Source organism: Hemiscyllium ocellatum, chromosome 4 (assembly GCF_020745735.1).
Source record: "Hemiscyllium ocellatum isolate sHemOce1 chromosome 4, sHemOce1.pat.X.cur, whole genome shotgun sequence".
Lineage (NCBI taxonomy): Eukaryota > Metazoa > Chordata > Chondrichthyes > Orectolobiformes > Hemiscylliidae > Hemiscyllium > Hemiscyllium ocellatum.
In genome coordinates, this window is record NC_083404.1 from 133,752,751 (window position 1) to 133,772,816 (window position 20,066).

Genomic DNA, 20,066 nt, shown 5'->3' on the forward strand with positions numbered 1-20,066 from the left:
ACTAATCTATCACCTGTCGGAGCTATTGCTCCAGTGGATTTCTGGTCACATTATTCTGCAGGTTTGCAGGAAACCAATGACCTTGTTAATGGAAGGAATTATATCCTTTGCTAAATTCAGGAATCTCTTGAAGAAATACTTATTTGGTATCCTGAACCAGTGTGGGACGGGTGGAAGGGGACCAATCAATCTCAAGAAAGTTTATACAGCACCAGGGGAAACAGGCAGCAGAACTGTTAGTTGAATTATGTTATGTGTAACAGTTTGGATGTAGCAAGAATGGTAATACAATGCTACTATTTTTTTTTAAGTGTACAGGATGCCAACGTCATGTTTTATTGCTATTTTCTGAAGACCTATATAAAGCTATGTCTCTCAAGCTAGTAATAAACTAAAGTGAGCCATGGAGAACCTTAAACTACAGGCATCTGAAGCCCATGATGGACGGCCTTACATCACCGATTTATAACCCGCGCAGAAATGTCAGTAATTGGCCTTTCCCGTACAATATACACCATTACATTCTTATCGTCCGGGTCTGGGTGTTGTAAGCACCATTTCCTGCAGGAACTATAACATGTACTCACTAACACTAGTATCCTGTTACTTCAATCTGGAAAAAATATATGCTTACTTCTTTTGCCAAATGTATGGAAAAATTGCCCCTTCATGTGGTATTGAGTGCATTACCATATCCTGCCATTACCCGTTCATTAGTGGTTTCGATGTCTAGCTACTTACTATCATTGAACTCAGCTTTTCGTAATGCAAAATGACTGCTGGGCTTCCTGTATGCTGGAATTATGAGATTAAGTTTCTGCTAACTTGCATCTGTTTATCTCTTTCCTCTGCCAATTGACAAATTGTTTACAACATCTAGTTTACTTGAGTAAATTTTAAATCTTCGCTCAATCCTTTGAGAATTACTGTTCTAGCTCGCACATAAAACCCGGTGCAATAGGATGGAGGGTGCAGTTCCACTCGAGAATCATTTCAGTTGCATTTTTTATTAACAGACCACACATTCAAGCTTTTGGAGTAAAGCAAAAGCTGTACTTTTAGGAGTGTAATTTGGCGAACAGCTCTGGGACTTCACTGTTGTAATCGGTCTCATATTATTTATTCTTCCTAGTGATTTAGATCACACTGTCAGCTCACCTGAAAGCACAGAAGGCTTGTGCTCTTACCTGGTCCATTGAGGAAGTCTTTGATTTGAAAAGAGATGAGAGGAGGGGGAATGCCAGCTTTCAGATCAATGTCACCTGCAACAGTCTGCAACCAGAACACACTGTAGTCTAGAGCTTCTGGAAGAGTCTTCCCAGGATCTACAATAAAAACAAAATGAAACCACATATTACATCACTCTTCTCACTTCTTTTGTGAAAGATGGAGCAACAGGCTTTGCCAAATTAAGTGCCAAATTTGTCAAGTTTTTTTCAAATAGCAGATACAATACTTAGCCAAGTGAAAATAAATTTCCTTGTGCAAAGCTCTTCTGTTGACGCTCCAAGTTTTAATATGAAATATGAGGGCTCATGTCAAATTACACAACATCATGACTGTTTGGGTTATGCTAATCCTAAGTATTCTATTAATTCATTACAAACTAGCCCAATTTTTCCTCATCAGGTGTTTTGAGTATTTGAGAAATAGAACTCTCTGATTCAGTCCAATTTATTTAATCCATTCTCAAAATGAGAACAGGCAAATTAATACCAGAACCTTCAAAAAGGCTGCCAATGTATTAACATTGCTGTGACCACCACAGTTTGATCCCTCTACCCAGGGTTGCCAAAGATTCTGCAATATTAATCTGAACCAAACTGTAAAGTGACAGTGCAACTATGTTAAATGGCAAAATATTTTCCCCATTACCACAAGAATTAATGCATGACTATACATAACAGCACTGGCAAATGTCTCCAGATATATGAACACTTCTCAATTATTGAGAAAATTGGTAAGTCCACTTCATTACTAACTTTTGTTTATCCTTTATGAGCAGCATTTCCAACACAGAAACAAATATCTTTTTCATTTCACACTTCTCTAGGATGACATTCCCATGCACACTGTAAGATGCTAAACTGTAGACACTCACCTCACATTGATTTGCAGTCTCTGGCCAATTTGAATTCTCTCTTAACCATAACATGATGCAAAGTACAGGGGACCCCCAATTTATGCACATCCAGCTTATAAACACTCATGCTTACAAACGCAATCCCATACAGGGTGTAAGTTTAAAGACCCCTACAAACACTTCCTGCCCTTATGACAGCTGTTGTTTGTTGCCCTGCACTGTGTTCTAACTTGTGAAGAAATCAACTTGCAAACAAATCAATTTGCGAACGGATTCAAGAATGGAACTCGTTTACAACCTAGGGATTACCTGTTTCCCCATTTTCCACTATATCCTTTCCAAACATAGAAAGTAGGAGCAGGAGTAGGCCATTCGGTTCTTTAGGTCTGCACTGCCATTCAATATGATCATGATTGATCATCCAACTTACTGCCATGCTCCTGCTTTCTTCCCTTTGATTCCTTTATACATCAAACTCCTTCTTGAAAATATCCTGTGCTTTGGTCTCAACTACTTTCTGAAGCAGAGGATTCAACAGGCTCACCATCTCTGGGTGTAAAAATGGCCCATGCTCTCAATCCTAAATGGCTTATCCCACATCCTTAAACTGTCACCCCTTGTCAGGATGCCTCAGTTATCGGGAATGTCCTCTCTGCCTTTACTCTATCTAATCCTGTTAGACACTGCCCAAGTATCAAAAAGGATAAGGAAATCATGCGCAGTACCTGTAGAATTTATTTTACCATTATTTTCTTATAGTCGATGGTCCTAGCAACACTTCAACTTTAAAATATAACCAGCCTTTCTGAAACTTCCTCCTAATTTTTAGCATATCAAATGTCTTAACAACTTGTCTCACGCTAAAATTCTGAGCATCTACTTTGCTGGCAAGACGCTCATTTACTGCCTGTGCAGTGTTCAATCCTTCCATGCACAAACCCCCTTTAGACCATAAGACATAGGAGTGGAAGTAAGGCCATTCGGCCCATCGAGTCCCATCTGGGACCATTCCCTCCTTCTACCACCTTTTATTTTTACCATTCCGATAGATTCTCTTTTATATTAGCTAACAATCTCATTTTATACTCTCTCTTTGCTTCTCTCACAATTTGGCCCAGTTCTGAATTATACACTGAATGCAAGTTTCAAGCTATATTTAGTGCCATTCATAATTTAGATGCATGTTGAAATCATCTGAATCTTTTCTGAAATCAGATATTGCTACAGCTTTCCACCTAACAGTTATTTAGACGGCTTGTAAAACAACATGCAGTTGTTTCTCATTCTTGCATTGCATTTCAGGGCCAATAGGTTATACCACACAGTAGCGAAATACGCATGTACAGTATTTCATCACTGTCTTGAATTGCACTTTGTAAGTGGTGGACTCACTCTGGACAGATAATATAAGAGCAACCCACTTCAGCCTCTATCCTGCTTTTGTATTTGTGACTGGCCCAGTTCAGTTTCTAGCCATTGATAACCCAGAGATTGGTGATAGTATGAGATTCAAAGATGGTAATATCATTGAATAATAATGAGAAGATGGTCAGATTCTACTTTGTTTTAGGTGGTTATTGCTTGGCAGATCTGGAAGTTACTTGGTATTTGTCAGTCCAATCGTGGATATAGCTCAGATCTTCCTGCATTTGGCTATCAACTGCCTCAGTATCTGACAAGTTGAGAATGGTGCTGTATGTTGTGCGGTCATCAGCAGGCGTGCCCACTTATGACCTTAAGATAAAGAGAGTTTCATTGATGAAGCAGTAGGACTTGGTTAGTCCGAGGATACTCCAGCAATGTTCTCCCAGCACTGAGAATAACTGACCTCCAATGACCTCCAGGCCGCAAGTGTAGGAGTACAACGTCACAATCAGCTGACATCACCTGCCCTGACTGCACACATCTGCAGCCATTTAGTATCTGGAAGAAGGTCCAATTTGTCTGTCCTAGGTTCCACTTATGCCTCCCCAGTTCCCTCATTCACAGACTGGAGAGATCAGTGGCATACACATACACAGATGTCTCCTGTGGCCTGTCAGGAGCTAGCTGACAGACATGAGGTGTCTCTGCAGCAGATGTGCAGGGACTATTGTTGTATTATGGATAATTATTCCAGAGGTAGACAGTTATATCTGGATCAGCTAGGTAGCCAGATCAGTCTCTTGGTATCTTCAACTGTTTCATCAATGACCTTCTCTCGACCAGAAGTCAGAAGTGGGGGATGTTTGCTGATGATTGCATAATATTCAGCACCATTCACGACTCCTCAGATATTAATGCAATTCACGTTCAAACACAACAAGATGTGGTTGATATCCAGGCTTGGAGTAACAAATAGTAAGTGTCATGTAAGTGCCAGATAATGACCATCTCCAGTAAGAAACAATCTTAGCATCACCCTTTGAAATTCAATGGTGTTACCATGCAGCACCCCCCAGGTCATCTCCTCTGCAGCACCCCCCAGGTCATCTCCTCTGCAGCACCCCCCAGGTCATCTCCTCTGCAGCACCCCCCAGGTCATCTCCTCTGCACAGAAGCTCTTCAGCCACGTTCTCAAACACTACTGTGAATCCTCCACTGTCAACATTTTGGAGGTTACCAGTGACCAGAAACTGAACTAGCCGTATAAATACTGTGGCTACAAGAGCAGGTCAGAGGCTAGGAATACTGTCATGAGAAACTCACCTTCTGACTCCCCAAAACATGTCCATTTACAAGGTTCTAATCAGGAGTACAATGGAATACTCCCTCAATGCCTGGATGGCTGCAGCTTCAACAAACACTCAAGAAGGTTGACACCATCCAGACAGAGCAATCCACTTGACTGGCACCATATTCACAATTATCCACTCTTTTCACAACCAATTCTCAGTAGTAGTGGTGGGTACTATCCACAAGATGCACGGCAGAAATTCTCCAAGATTCCATAGACATGAAACCTATGACCCCTGACATCTGGAAGGACAAGGGCAACAGATGCATGGAAACATTACCCCCTGAACATCGCCTCCAATTCACTTAGCACCAACTTGGAAATATATCATATTTCCTCCAGTGTTGCTTGGTGAAAATCCAAGAAGTCCATCTCTAATGGCATTGTGCATACATATCAAATGGACTGCAGTGGTTCATCACCACTTTCTCAAAGGCAACTAGGGCTGGGCTCTGAAAGCTGGCTCATCCAGTGGTGCCCACGTCCCATGAATGAATAGAAACAAACCCTGTGTCAGCATAAACATAGTGGGATTAATGACTACCTTCAATGCAAAGACTCTATAAAGCAGCAGTGTTCAAACCTCCTATGGGTTATGCTCAATAAGGTGGCAAATTCTTGCTGACCCACATAACACACCACTGATCAAAAAAAGCTTGGGAAACAGAAGCAATGTTTGCACAGCCCAGCTCCAGGATTCAGCTAATGACCATGCTTCCCCGAAGGGGATCTTTCATGAGCACATGACTTCAACGAGTGGGATTCTCACTTGCTTGAATAAAAGAGTTTGTCAAAGTGCCAGGAAACTTGCATGCATCGTAAATAGCGACTTATCTGTCTGATCTTAGTGCCGTGTCATCAAATTGCAAAGTGCCCCCTCTCACTGTCTGTACCATGGCCACTTTCAATTTTTGAAGAGATGGACTGGAAGATGGTAGACAAACCAGCTCTCTGGGAGCGGGTCCCAAACTTAAATAAGGCTGTACACACTGGATCTCAATTCAGTTTCCAACATAATGCTTGGGGAAACGCAGCTGTTAATGCGAGGCAAGAAAGAATGAGTGGAACAGGTATTTTTTCTAGCACTGCTCATGGTCCAGAAGGGATTTCCTTTCACCATGGCTTAAAACTTCAAACCGAAAACAAGGGATTGGCAGAGGCATTGAATAGGCATGTCGTGACAGTCTCATTGTAGAAAACTTGGACAACTTTCCAAAGGTAATTGAAAATCAAAAAGTGAAGGGAGGAACGGAGGAACTTAAAACAATCACCATCACCAGGGAAACAATGTTTGAAAAACTACTGGACTTAAAGGCTGACGAAGCCTCAGACTAGATAGTCTGAATCTTTGTTTATTAAAAGAAATATCTACAGAGTCAGTGGAAACATTGCTAAGTTCTTCAACAATTCCTTAGATTCTGGTAGGGCCAAACAAGTCCTGCTAGTTGCTCACTACAATTTATGAGGCTTTTGTGACACACTATCTGGAGAATGATCTGCAGTTTTGGTTTCCATATCCAATAATATATATGCTTGCCTTACAGGCGGTACAGTGGGGAAGGCTCACATTATACCATAGAGAAATGTATAAAGCATTCAGGAACTTCCTCACTCCTGCCATAGTAACACATACACTGAAGTCATAAATGTAGTGGAAGCTCGAACAGCACTACAATCCTGAGCCTCAGGAGACTGCAGAATCAGTTTGGTGTGCAATAAGGGATCAGTTACCCAGTGAAGACATTAGAAAGTTTATTGTGGCTTCAAATTACTTTCAGCGGGATGTTACTCATGCCCCCCCCCTACACATTAACAGCATAGAGGTGGAACAAGTGGAGAGTGTCAAGCTCCGGGAATGATATCCACAACAAGCTTTGTTGGACTCTTCTTATGGACGCACTGGTTACAAAGGCCCAACAACATCTATTCTTTCTCAGGCAGCTGAGGAAATTTGGCATGATGGCGAATACCCTTGCCAACCCTTTATAGGTGCACCATCTGTCTGGATGTATCGCTACCCCTGGTATGGCAACTGTACCATTCAAGATTGGAGATGGTTACAGAGAGAGGTGAACTCGGCCTGGACAATCACAAAGGCCAACCTCCCATCTACAGAATCCATCTACCAGGCCCACTGTCAAGGAAAGGCCACCAGCATTCTGAAAGATCCATCCCACCCTGGCAATGTTTTTCCAAAACTTCTACCATCGGGGAGAAGGTACAGAAGCCTGAACACAGGCACCAGCCGGTTTCAAAATAGTTTCTACCCTACTGTTGTTAGAATACTGAATGGACTCACAAAAACTTAACATTCGCCTGTACCTGTGTTTTTGTTTTTGCTGCTGTTTACCTATTATTTACTTATCTATGCTATTTAACTACTTGATCTGCCTGTATTGCTCACAAGACAAAGCTTTTCACTGTGCCTTGGTACACGTGATAATAAATTCAATTGAATTCAATTCAATTGTCATTGTAAAATTGTAATTTTGAAGGATTTCAAGAGAGAGAACAAGGGAAGACAATTGTGGCTGTGAGAGGTCAATCATCTCAGTTCAAAGACATCGGTGTCTGAGTTCTTCAGAGTAATGTCCGAGGCCTGACCATCTTCAGCTGCTTCATCACTTATTCTTAATTAAGTGGACAAAAGTAGGATGTTCATTGATGATTGTATCACATTTGCATGTCCTCAGATATTGTAGCTGTTGGTGTCCATATGCTGTAAGACCTGGACAACATCCAGGATTGGATTGACAACCAGTAACAGTCACATTGCACAAATGCCCCTCAACAGAAGAAAATCGAATCATTGCCCCTTGCCATTCAATGGCATTATGACAAACTACATACATTATAAACAAACTGGAGGTCATTATTGACAAAAAACTGAATTGGACCAGTCATATAAATATTGCGGCTACAAGAGCAGGCCAGAGAATTCTTTGAAAGGTAATTGACTCCCCCGTACTTTGCGATGAGCATGATGAAATATGTTCTACTTGCCTGGATGGCTGCAGCTCCAACAAAACTCTAGAATCTTGAAGTTAATATAAGACAAAGCAGTTCATTTGAGTAGCATTCCACCTAACACCTTCAACATTCACTCCCTTCGCCACTTATTCTGCTAAAAATATGTACCATTTAAAATGTGCACTGTATTAACTCAGGCACCTCTGAGAGCACCTTCCAGTTTGCAACCTGTATCAAATAGAAGGACAAGGGAAGTAAATGCATGAAAGCATGACCACATAGTCCATTCACTGTTACTAGTCCAAAGTTCTGGAACTCCCTTTTTAACAGGATGGGCACACATTTCAAGGAGTGCCACAATTCAAAATGGCAACCCAGGGGCAATTAGGAATAAATGATGGTTTTGACAGAGAAGACCACACTGCGTGAATGAATAAAACTAAAAAAAATGTATCCTCCAGGTTGCAGCACCTCAGAAGAATAATCACAAACACTGCAAATGGAGTCAGGGTTTCTGTCCTGCACCACTTTTTGGGCAATAAGTTCCACAGTCACTTCAACTTTTGGGTGAAAACATTTCTCAACTCCCCTAGTCTTTCCACCAATTACTTTAAATCTATGGCCCCTTCTTCCTGATTTCCCTGTCAAGGACAATAGGTCCTTTCTAGCCATTCTCTCTAGGCCCCTCATTATTTTGTACACATCAATTAAATTCACTCTCAGCCTTTTCACAAAATACAGTTCCCTGATTACTGTTTGTATTAGTCAAGAGCGGCAGAAGTGAGTGAGGGAGAAAACTCAAAACTGAAAATGTAACATATCAAATCAAAAAGCAATGCCACAGAACCATAGAAATGATTGAGCACAGAAGGGGGGCCATTTGACCCATTTTGTCCGTGCTGACCCAAAGACAGCCAGATGCCCTTTCTAATCCCATCTTCCCTCACATGGCCCATAACCCTGCAGCTTACAGCACATAAAGCATAAATCCAGTGACTTTTTGAAAGAGTTTAGGGTCTCTGCCTCCCCGAACATCCATCACCCACGGCATAGAAAAGGCTTTCCTCATGTCCTCTCTAACCCTTCTGCCACTTAGCTTGAATCCATGACACCTGGTTTTATGACTCTCTGCCAAAGGAAATAGGTTCCTCCTGTCTGCTCCATCCCGATCCCTCACAATTCTGTATACCTCTACCACCTTGCCCCTCAGCCTTCTCTGTTCCAAGGAGATCAACCCAACCTCTCCAAACTCTCCTCATTGCTACAGGTCTGCAGCCCTGGCATCATTTCTTTGCATTCTCTCCAGAGCAATAACATTGTTCCTGTAATGTGGTGACCAGAACTGCACACAATACTCCAGATGTGGCTTCACCAGAGTCTTATACAGTTTCATCATTATATCCCTATTTTTGTATTCTGTACCTCTGCTAATGAATGAATGTATTCCATATACCTTCTTTACAACCTTATCTATCTGCACTTCCATCTTCAGGGACCTGGGCACTTGCATATCAAGATCTCTCACTTCATCTATCTTCTTGGTATTTTTCTGTATATTGTGCATTTCATTTGAGCTCCCTAAAGGCACTACCTCACACTTATCAGAGTCTAACTCCACCTGCCATTTTCGTTCCCCACCACCAAGCCACATATATCATTTTGGAGCTTACAGGTATCCTCTGCACTGCCTGTTACATGGCCAATTTTTGTGTAGTCTGCAAATTTTCCAAGTGAGACCCTCACATTCACGTCCAAATTATTAATATATAAAACAAATAGCAGCATCCCAACACTGAGTCCTGTTGAACATAACATGAAACAGCTTTCCATTCGCAAGGGCAGCCTTGACCATTAACCTTTGTTTCCTGTTACAAAGCCAAGTTTGGATTTAAATTGACACACTGCTCTGTATCGCATGGACGTTTCTTTTTGACCAGCCTGCCAAGTCAGACTTTGTCAAGATCCTTACTAAAATCCATGTAGACATTAATTCATGGCATCATATGAGATTGGAAGCTGAGAGATGTTCTTACCCATACACTTGTAGTCTGGAGGGACAGCTTTCAATGTGGCATCAAAGAATGATAGATCCACCATCTGCTTCCGGTGATGGCAACTCAATAACAAAGAAGGTTGGACTATCACTAAGTACACGAAAGGCTCAACCTGAAGATCATGTGTTCCTCTGCGGCCTGGTTGCCGGACTACAGTGACACCAAGAGCCTGTCGAGCTGATGATCTGCTTGGGGTGTGGAGGCTCTCTAGTGACAAGTGACTGGTCACCTTCCCTACGCTCAACGGAGCATTACTATTCAGAAGATCCTCAGCTGTTAGCACTGCGATCCCTGGCTGGCCTAATTTATTCTCTGACATGCCATCAATCTCCATACTTTTCCGGTTTAACGTACTCCTGCCAAGTTTGTCGTTCACCTTCTGGCTTTGGCTTTCTTGCTGGGACCGTGATTTGGAACTACCTGCTGTTGAATAGGTCATTAATGAGATACGGCTGGCTGTGACAAACATATCAAATGGGATAAAATTCAAATTTTTCACGATGGAAGACTGGCGGGAAGGCCTTGCAAGGCGATGATGACTCGTCCCACTCTGCTGCTCAATTTGAACAATCCGAATTCGTGCACTGTCACTCCCAATACCACTGTCCTGAGCTCCACTGTGGCGTGACGATGCATCCATTGGAGTTCCTTCTGGAGGAGTGGTCTTATTCTGTTCCTTTTGACAAATCTGCAATGATAAGTTGGGAGAGTCGCATTTATAAACAGAATTATGGAGTTTCTTACAACTAAGAGCAGACATAGCAACAAAGGCAGTAATGTACCGTGTTTATCAACGAAGGTTCCTCTGATAGCACCATTTAAACATGTGACCTCGACCATCCAAAAGGAAAAGGGCAGCCTATACACTACCACCTGCAAGTTCTCCTCTAAGCCACTCACCACTTTGATTTGGAAATACATTACCGATATTGTCAGTATTTCTGGGTCAAAGTTTGATTAAATTTGATTACTTTGATTACTTTACAGTGTGGAAACAGGCCCTTCAGCCCAACAAGTCCACCGAAGAGCAACCCACCCAGATCCATTCCCCGACACCTAACACTATGGGCAATTTAGCATGGCCAATTCATCTAACCTGCACGTTTTTGGACTGTGGGAGGAAACCGGAACACCCGGAGGAAACCCACGCAGACACGGGGAGAATGTGAAAGCTCCACACTGTTGCCTGAAGTGGGAATTGAACCCGGGTCTCTGGCACTGTGAGGCAGCAGAGCTAACCACTGTGCCACCGTGCCACCCAAAGTTCTGGAACTCCTTCCCAACCAGCACAGTTTGTATTCCTACACCCCAAGGACTATGGCAGTGCAAGGTAGCAACTCACCAGCGTCTTCCCCAGGACAATTAGGGATGAAAATTAGCTTTGCCAGTGAAACCAACATTGCATGAATGAACTAAAAAAAAGTTTTCCAAAAATGTCAGCCCAGATTTTTTTCCACAAAGTATCAGTGAGATCAATGGCACTCACTTTTATTTATGTGCAATGTTTCAGCAACCTCAGGCTACTTGGCATGTGGATCAACTCAGATATCCAGATCTTGGAAGCTGAGTTGCACTGTCCCACTCATATCCTCATAAAAGTTGGCCTCGTGGTCTTCACTACTGAAGAGTTACATTGAATCGTATACAGTGATAACATTTTGCATGAGAAATAAATAAATTACGGAAAATTAAGACTTGTCCATTCCAGTCTGAACATCCTTTGAATCTGGTGATAATTATTAATTGCTTTCTGTCAATTACTCTGCCACTGATCTTTAAATGTTTGCACTCTCATTCCATCAGGTTTTAATTGTTAGTCATACAGCACAGAAACAAACACTTCGCTTCAAGCAGTCCATGCCGAATACAATTCTAAACTAAACTAGTCCCACATGCGTGCTCCCGGCCTATATCCCTCCAAACCTTGCTAGTCGTGTACGTATCTAATTGTCTTTAAAATGTTGTAGCTGTGCCTGCATCCACTGCTGTCTCAGGAAGTTCATTCCACATGTGAACCATCCTCTGTAAAAAAATTGTGTTTCATGTCTTTTTTCAATCTGTCTCCTCTCACCTTGAAAATATGCTCCCTTATCTTGAAATCTCCCATCCTAGGGAAAAAGACATCTATCACTATCTTTACTGCACCCCTCATGATTTCATTAAACTCTAGTTAGACGCCTCTTAATCTCCGATGCTCCAGTGAAAAAACTCATGCTTTTGGATCTTTTCAAAACACACAATTTGAAATGTTAATTTTGTAAAAGTTTCTTTTTCAATATTTTTCATGGTATCTTAATTCAATCCTTCTATGTGGGATCTTATACTGAATTTACTCACTCTAATGAACACTTCATTCTTTGGCCAAGCTGTAAACTATACAACCCTTCAATCCAACGGGTTAAGACCAGCTGTATAACCATGTTCAGAGTCAAGACTGTGGTGCTGGTAAAGCACAGCAGGTCAGGCAGTATCCGAGGAGCAGGAGGATCGACATTTCAGGCAAAAACCCTTCATCAGGATTCCTGGGACGGCACGGTGGCTCAGCGGTTAGCACTGCTATCTCACAGCGCCAGGGCCTGGGTTTAATTCCCACCTCAGGCAACTGTCTGTGTGGAGTTTGCACATTCTCCCAGTATCTGAGTGGATTTTGCCTGGGTGCTCCGGTTTCCTCCCACAGTCCAAAGATGTGCAGGTCAGGTGAATTGGCCATGCTAAACTGCCCATAGTGTTAGGTGTATCATTCAGGGGTGAATGTAGGGTCTGGGTGGGTTGCTCTTTGGTGTGGTGTGGAACTTGTTGGGCCGAAGGGCCCGTTTCCATACTGTAGGGAATCTAATCTAATCTATGTGCAAGGACTGGTTTAATTGATAGCAAATGCTATGAAGTGTCACAGCAAATTACAGTTCATTCATTTTGAAAAGAGGAAAATAAATATATTCATAAGATATAAGTTTCAGGTGAAGATGATTTGCAATCAATTATCCAACATCAGTATTAGTGAAAGAAAAGTCAAATATTTTCTAAGTAGGAGATCTGAAATTGTTGGAGAATCTCAGCAGGTCTGGCAGCATCTGTCGAGAGGGAAACAGAGTTAATACTTTGAATAAATATGACTCTTTCTGCATCATTCTGCAGAGAACATGCCAGACCTGCTGAGTTCCTATTTTCTGTTTATTTCAGTAACAGTGAAATTACACCAGAATATATTCATTCCCATTTATGGCAATCTCATTAAAATTAAAGTCAAAAGTCACATGACACCATGTTATAGTCCAACAGGTTTATTTGAAATCACAAGCTTTCGGAGTGCTGCTCCTTCATCAGGTGAAGTGGAAGGAAGCACAGGCACAGAATTTATAGGCTGAATTTATATCCTTCATCTGACGAAGGAGTAGTGCCCCGAAACCTTGTGATTTCAAATAAACTTGTTGGACTATAACCTGGTGTCATGCGACTCCTGACTTTGTCCACCCCAGTGCAACACCGGCACCTCCACTTCATTGATGTTAATACTTTAACAGCATTAGTTTATTGTTCAATGATCCATTGACAACAAGCACTCTCTCTAATAAATTACATGACTCCAAATATCAGGAGTGCTTACTTTAGGGTATTGGTTGAATATTGGCATAAATGGTGAGATTATTTTTCAGAAGGTATTAACAGAAGATTCCCTCAATATCACACCAGGGTCAGAAGAGCCAAGTTTGAAAGCAGTTTGGATTGAACAGGTTTTAATTCCCTTGAAATAGAAGGTGAAGATGTAACCTGATTGCAGTGTGTAAAATGATTTAAGTTTGATCATGGTAGATAGAAAAACAATTCTTGTGAAGGGGATAGTCAAGAACAAGAGAGGATAAATTTAAACGTGGAGGTATGCGGTTCAGAGATGTTCCAAAGCACTGCTTCACAATAAAGCTAACGGAAATCCGGTACTCCATCTTGCAAAAATACTGCTGAGATTAAGGCTTGCCGAGAAACTGTGGGAGGAATCTTCCTGAGGAGCAGGGATACCAGCAAGAGCCTTGTGTCACGTTTAGTCAAGGAGGCAACCACATGTTGCTACAAACAGACACTAGACAGGCTAATAATGCACCTTCCCTGGAGTGGAGGTTCTGTCAGATGAAAACTCCAAAGAATGGAAATACCATTGAAAAGACATTGGCAGACCTATTTGAGGGTAAAAAATGAGGTCTGCAAATGCTGGAGATCACAGTTGAAAATGTGTTGCTGGTTAAAGCACAGCAGGTTAGGCAGCATCCAAGGAATAGGAAATTCGACGTTTCGGGCATAAGCCCTTCATCAGGAAGAGACCTAGCATCATCTCTGGAATAGAGGCCAGTGATGAAAGCAGCGGGGTCAAAAGGTGAGAGTCATGGTGTAAGGTAGTCAGCAGTGTGAGCAGGAGGTGGTTGGCAGTTGTACCACCCCTACCTTGACCAGGAACAAAGTGCCCTGTAACAAGAGAGGCCATTAACCCCTACTCCCCAAGGAATAAGCAAGCATCAGCTTGTCATGGTCCCTTCATTGTGAGTCCCTTGCCTGTCTTTGGGTTAATGGAAGGAAAATGTTGTTATGTGACCTAAAGGCACCAATTACAGTTGAATGAGTAGACTGTCCCCTCACCTTCTTGTGTTGGATTTCAGATGCCTGAAGGTAGGAAGGTGATACACCATCACTACCAATTGAATTATGGGGCAGGACACAAACTTTTGTCTTTAAAACTGAAATTGAAAGATTCTTTGTTAGACATGGACATTAAAGCTTAGGAAACCAAGATAGGTAGATGGAGTTGAGATACCAATCTTTGAATAGTGGAACAGGTTTGAAGGGCTGAATGACCTCCTTCCTGTTCCTAAATGTGATGCATACACAATTGCAATCCTCGAGAGAACATAGCTGGGTTCAAGCTGTGAGGCTCCTCACCTTTTGTTTTGGCATTTTCCTTGTGAACGCAAGACAAAGAGCTTCCCCAACTTGTCTCGCTTTTCAATAATACGTGCTTTTAATCATTAATGGGATATGTGTGCTGACAGTAATGCCAGCATTTATTTCTCAAATTCCCATTCTGCTGGAGGCCACCCTTCAGCTCTCACTGATCACACGTGACTTCTGTCACATGGTTGACGTACTAGATGACAGCGCATCCCTGTGGAACTGTAACCCAGTAAGGGATCTATGAACATAATTAATGCACAAGCGGGTACTAATGTGCAAATCAGTCAACAGATTCACAGATAAAACACACACTATGTGTTGCAAATCTCCAGAATGTGCTGTTTAATTTATTTCATCAGCTCTTTGCTTTTACAAACATATTTCATTTTTAGCCTCATTTTTTAAAAAAGACTTGCTAGATTTGCATATTAAACGCCAGTTAAAATTTATGCAACAAGTTAAGCCTTATAATTAACAGCACGTAACAACCTGATAATTGCTAATGGATCGTCAATCAATCTCTCTGTCCCATAACGGGAATAAATTGCAAAATCTCATTAATTCAGATAATGGATTGTTTTTCTGTCTGCAAATTTAATCTTTCTTTCCTTCACATCATTTATTTTCCGATATCTAATTTGACTTTAATTCAATTTATTTCCTCCTCTGCCCTTCCTTTCTATCACATACTTTAAATCTTATTCATCAGCTCACTCTGTTGGTTTTTGTTTTTCGGTTATGTTCCCCAAGGCCCATTGCCTTTTCTGCACAACTAACAATCCATATATCCAAAAAGTTATACCACAAACATTTTGAAGTGAAGAATAAGGAAAAACTACAACTAAGAGTGAGATGTCATTTCCCAACAAAGTATGGCACCTTGCCTTTAAGATTGAGAAGATTGCTAGATGGACATATATTCAAAAAAATCCTTGTTTATATGCCAAACTACGGCACCGGTGTCTTTGATTACCTTTGTATAATTACTGTGTTGGATGAAACCAAATAAAATAAAAAATGGGAGACAGCAAGATACTTTTATTACTGCATCGTAACTTGCAAAATACATTTTTTTTCACTTTTCACCTCTCGACATTGAGTGACTGGCTGAGGAAAATCAGTCATTGATCCATCAACCTTCACATAACAGCAGCGTTTTCACCTCATAGTCAGTATATTGTGTATATTCCATACTTTAACCAGGTAATCCAAACTGGCACTTCAGTGCAAAAATTAGTGTTGTCCTGTTGGGAGAGGCTGTCTTTCAATTTAAAATCTTAAACTGAAGCCTTGTCCGCCTTCTCAGTTACCAATATGCTATTGTACTATTTGAATAGGAGGGGGATGATACGAGGTTTTCAGTGACCAGGCCAGTACTTATCATCAACCACACATTATTAATAGTTCACACTTGTCTTCCTGTACACAGAACCTTTAGCAAACATTCATATCAGAACTTCAGCCCACTTCACTGCCTTCCTTTGGAGATTGCTGATTATTGTATCATTAGCCAAAGCTTCTTAATTAGGACTCTATTGGTACAACATATTAAGGTACAGAGATTTTTTTATGAGTTGAAACTCAGACTTTTACGAACAGCAAATAAAGTCATAGAGTCATACAGCATGGAAACAGACCCCTCAGACACTGACTACATTCCCAAACCAGACTTAGTCCCTTTTACCTGAGCTTGGCCCATCATCCCTCCAAGCCTTTCCTTTTCATGTTCTTATCCAAATGTCTTTTAAATACTGTAACTGCACCCACAACCACCACTCCCTTTGGCAGTTCATTCCACACACTAACCATTCTCTAAGTCCCTCACATCCTTTTAAATCTCTCTCCTCTCACCTTAAAAAATATGCCCCTTCGTTTTGAACTCCCCCACCTTAGGGAAAAGACCTTTGCTATTCACCTTGTCAACGCCCCTCATGACTTTATAAACTTCCAGAAGGTCACCCCTCAACCTCCTATGCTCCAATGGTAAGTCCCAGCCTATCCAGACTATATTTTTTAACTCAAAACCTCCATTCCCTGCAACATCCTGGTAAATCTTTTCTAAACCCTCTCCAATTTAATAATAGGTTGCCCAGACCTGCACACAGTACTCCAAAAGAGGCCTCGGAAACATCCTGTACAACCTCAATATGACATTCCAACTTTTGAAAGGCGTGAGTAATGAAAACAAGCGAGCGAAATGCCATCTTAGCCACCCTATCTAACTGTGATACAAATTTCAAAGAATTATGCACCTGAAGCCCTAGGTTCCAAATTTGGCCATTAACTAAACACACATGCAGAGTTAGGAAACATTCACGGTCTGCTCATACTCTTAATCAGTTCAGCCAATGAGGGTGAAATATCAGAAGGTGTGTTTGCCAGAGCTGTCAATTTAAATGGGGGTGCTTTGCAGAACAAAAGGGAGAAGGCAAAGCTGTAAATCAATGAAAATGCATAATATTATGGATTTTAAAATACTTAAACTGATAAGGAAAACAAATTTGTCTTATATGATGCTTTTCTTGATCTCAGAATATCTCATGCCTTAAATCAATTACTTCGTATTTACAGTTGCTACGGCAGTGCAACCATTTTGTACAAAAACATCAATGTAATATCCTTTATCAGCATGCTGTCTGATATGGTAGAATTTAAGCAAAACATGTTATAAGGGCATTTCTGCTTTAAAAACATGTACATTGGAAACTACTTTTAAAATGTTTATTGCAAGAAAAAGGCCAAGGGAGGCCATGTCTGTTATGGTAGACTATGTTAAGGCTTACTGAACCATGCTTTTTCTGTCTCAGATCACAAAAGGGAGACATTGGAATGCCCACGGTGTTGCATCATACAATGGCTCCTTCCAAGATGCAAAACAGTGGTGCCTGCCTCAACAAACATCAACGTGGCTGCGACTCAAACTGATCTTTCAGGTCATCATTCTGGATCAGTGGTGCTGGAAGAGCACAGCAGTTCAGGCAGCATCCAACGAGCAGCGAAATCGACATTTCTTGATGAAGGGCTTTTGCCCGAAACATCGATTTCACTGCTCGTTGGATGCTGCCTGAACTGCTGTGCTCTCCCAGCACCACTGATCCAGAATCTGGTTTCCAGCATCTGCAGTCATTGTTTTTACCTTTCAGGTCATCAGTTTAATGACAATGGATGAGTCACACCCAAAATCTGGATGAACCAGCAATTAGAGTGGAAAAGAAGACTCATTGTAGAAATGTCTGATCCAAACCAATTTGAAATTGTATAGCACTGACTGCACTGCCATATCGGCGTGGAAGATATTCAAGATGATCTTTGAGGAAACACTCTTGTTTGAGGTTGGAGATTGGGGCAAAGGCATATGACCAAGGAAGGTATAGTAATTGGAATGAGGGCCACGTGGATATCAATGACTGACACGTGATTGTGGTTGTTAGCCTTGGCCAATCAGAGAGTTCTGGCTGACAGAGATAGACAGGAGTCAGAGGTGGGCGCCGCAGAGAGTAGAGTGCATTATTTCCCTGTCCAACTCTATTGTGATTTAATCCCTGCCCTCCCCTTCACTGTTTGATCACACAGCATTGCCCTTTGATGTGAAGGGCACTGCTTGTCACTGACCACTTGGGTGTTTCCTTTCTTCCTGGTGGTGGAAATCAAATAAAGATTTGTGCACCTTGTGTATCTCACTGTGTCTCACACCTGCACACACACAACATGGGTGCTGGGGAAAAAGTAAGCACTACCGCAGTTAGGCAGTAGTGCAGGGGTAATAAAAAAAGAAAAAATAAATAAATAGGAGTGTCAGAGGTTCTGTTCACTCAGAGCTGGCTCTGAGGAAGCTGGACCAGTGTCAAGGACTCTCCTCTTGATTGAAAAAAAAGAAAAAAAATAGACAGGAGTCATCAGACTTTTCCTGCTTTTCGGATGTTGTCTGACCTGCTGTGCCTTCCCAGCACCATTTTAATCTTGACTCTAATCTCCAGCATCTGCAGTACCCACTTTCACCCAGATACAGACAGGAGATTCAGAATGTCTCCTCATTCTAGGGACTGGCACTGAGCTAGCTGGTCATAGCCCATTTACTGTGCACATGGAAATACAGGGTGACTTTGAAATATGGCATCAGCCTCTGAGCAGTAATTTCAGAAAGATAAAGGGAAAAAGTTATACAGAAGTAGTGCCAGAAGTAATTGATTTGTAGCAAAGGCATGAGTATTCTGAGATCATGAAAAGCATCATATAAGCCAAATTTGTTTTCCTTATAGGTATACATATTTTAACATCCATAATATTATACAGGAGTAGTGCCAGATGATTGGAGAGTGGCAAGTGTGATTCCCTTGTTCAATCCTGGGATAATCCTGGGAATTACAGACCAGTCAGTCATATGTCGGTAGTGGGCAAAGTATTGATGATGATTTTGACAGACATGATTTATGATTATTTGGAAAACCATAGTTTGATTGGAGATAGCATGGTTTTGAGAGGGGCAGGTCATGCCTCACAAGCTTTATTGAATTCTTTGTGGATGTGATAAAACACATCGGTGAAGATAGAGCAATGGATGTGATGCGTATGGATTTTAACAAGGCACTTGATAAGGTTCCCCATGGTAGGCTCATTCAGAAAGTAAGGAAGCATGGGATACAGGGAAATCTGGCTGTCTGGATACAGAATTGGCTGGCCCATTGAAGACAGAGGGTGGTGGTAGATGGAAGGTATTCAGCCTGGAGCTTGATGACCAGTGGTGTTTCCAGGGATCAGTTCTGGAAACTCTGCTCTTCGTGGTTTTTATAAATGATTTAAATGAGTAAGTGGAAGGGTGGGTTCATAAGTTTGCTGATGACAAAAAGGTTGATGGAGTTGTGGATAGTGTGGAGGGCTGTTGTAGATTGCAACGGGACATTGACAGGATGTAGAACTTGGCTGATAAGTGGCAGATAGAGTTCAACCTGGAAAAGTGTGAGGTGATTCACTTTGGAAGGTTGAATTTGAATACAGAATACTTGGTTAAAGGCAGGATTCTAGCCAGTGTGGAGGAACAGAGGGATCTTGGGGTCCATGTCCATAGATCCCTCAAAGTTGCCACCCAAGTTGATAGGGTCATTAAGAAGGCGGATGGTGTGTTGGCTTTCATTAGCAGGGGGATTGAGTTTAAGCGCCACAAGGTTATGCTGAAGCTCTATAGAGCCCTGAGCGGACCACACTTGGAATATTGCGTTCAGTTCTGGTTGCTGTATTATAGGAAAGATGTGAAAGCTTTGGAGATGGTGCAGAGGAGATTTACCAGGATGCTGCCTGGATTGGAGGG

General features: G+C 41.7%; 1 protein-coding gene across 3 annotated transcripts in view; it reads right to left on the reverse strand.

Moving 5' to 3' along the window:
- The window catches only part of LOC132815107 (intermembrane lipid transfer protein VPS13B-like), a 945,713-nt gene that overhangs the window by 181,132 nt on the left and 744,515 nt on the right, over positions 1-20,066 (reverse strand). For all 3 annotated transcript variants that reach the window (XM_060823876.1, XM_060823877.1, XM_060823875.1), the window contains exons 34-35: positions 9,803-10,511; positions 1,188-1,325 (exon numbers count right to left, since the gene is read on the reverse strand). In XM_060823876.1, the coding sequence (XP_060679859.1) occupies positions 1,188-1,325; positions 9,803-10,511 (847 nt within the window). The remainder of the gene's footprint in view (positions 1-1,187; positions 1,326-9,802; positions 10,512-20,066) is intronic.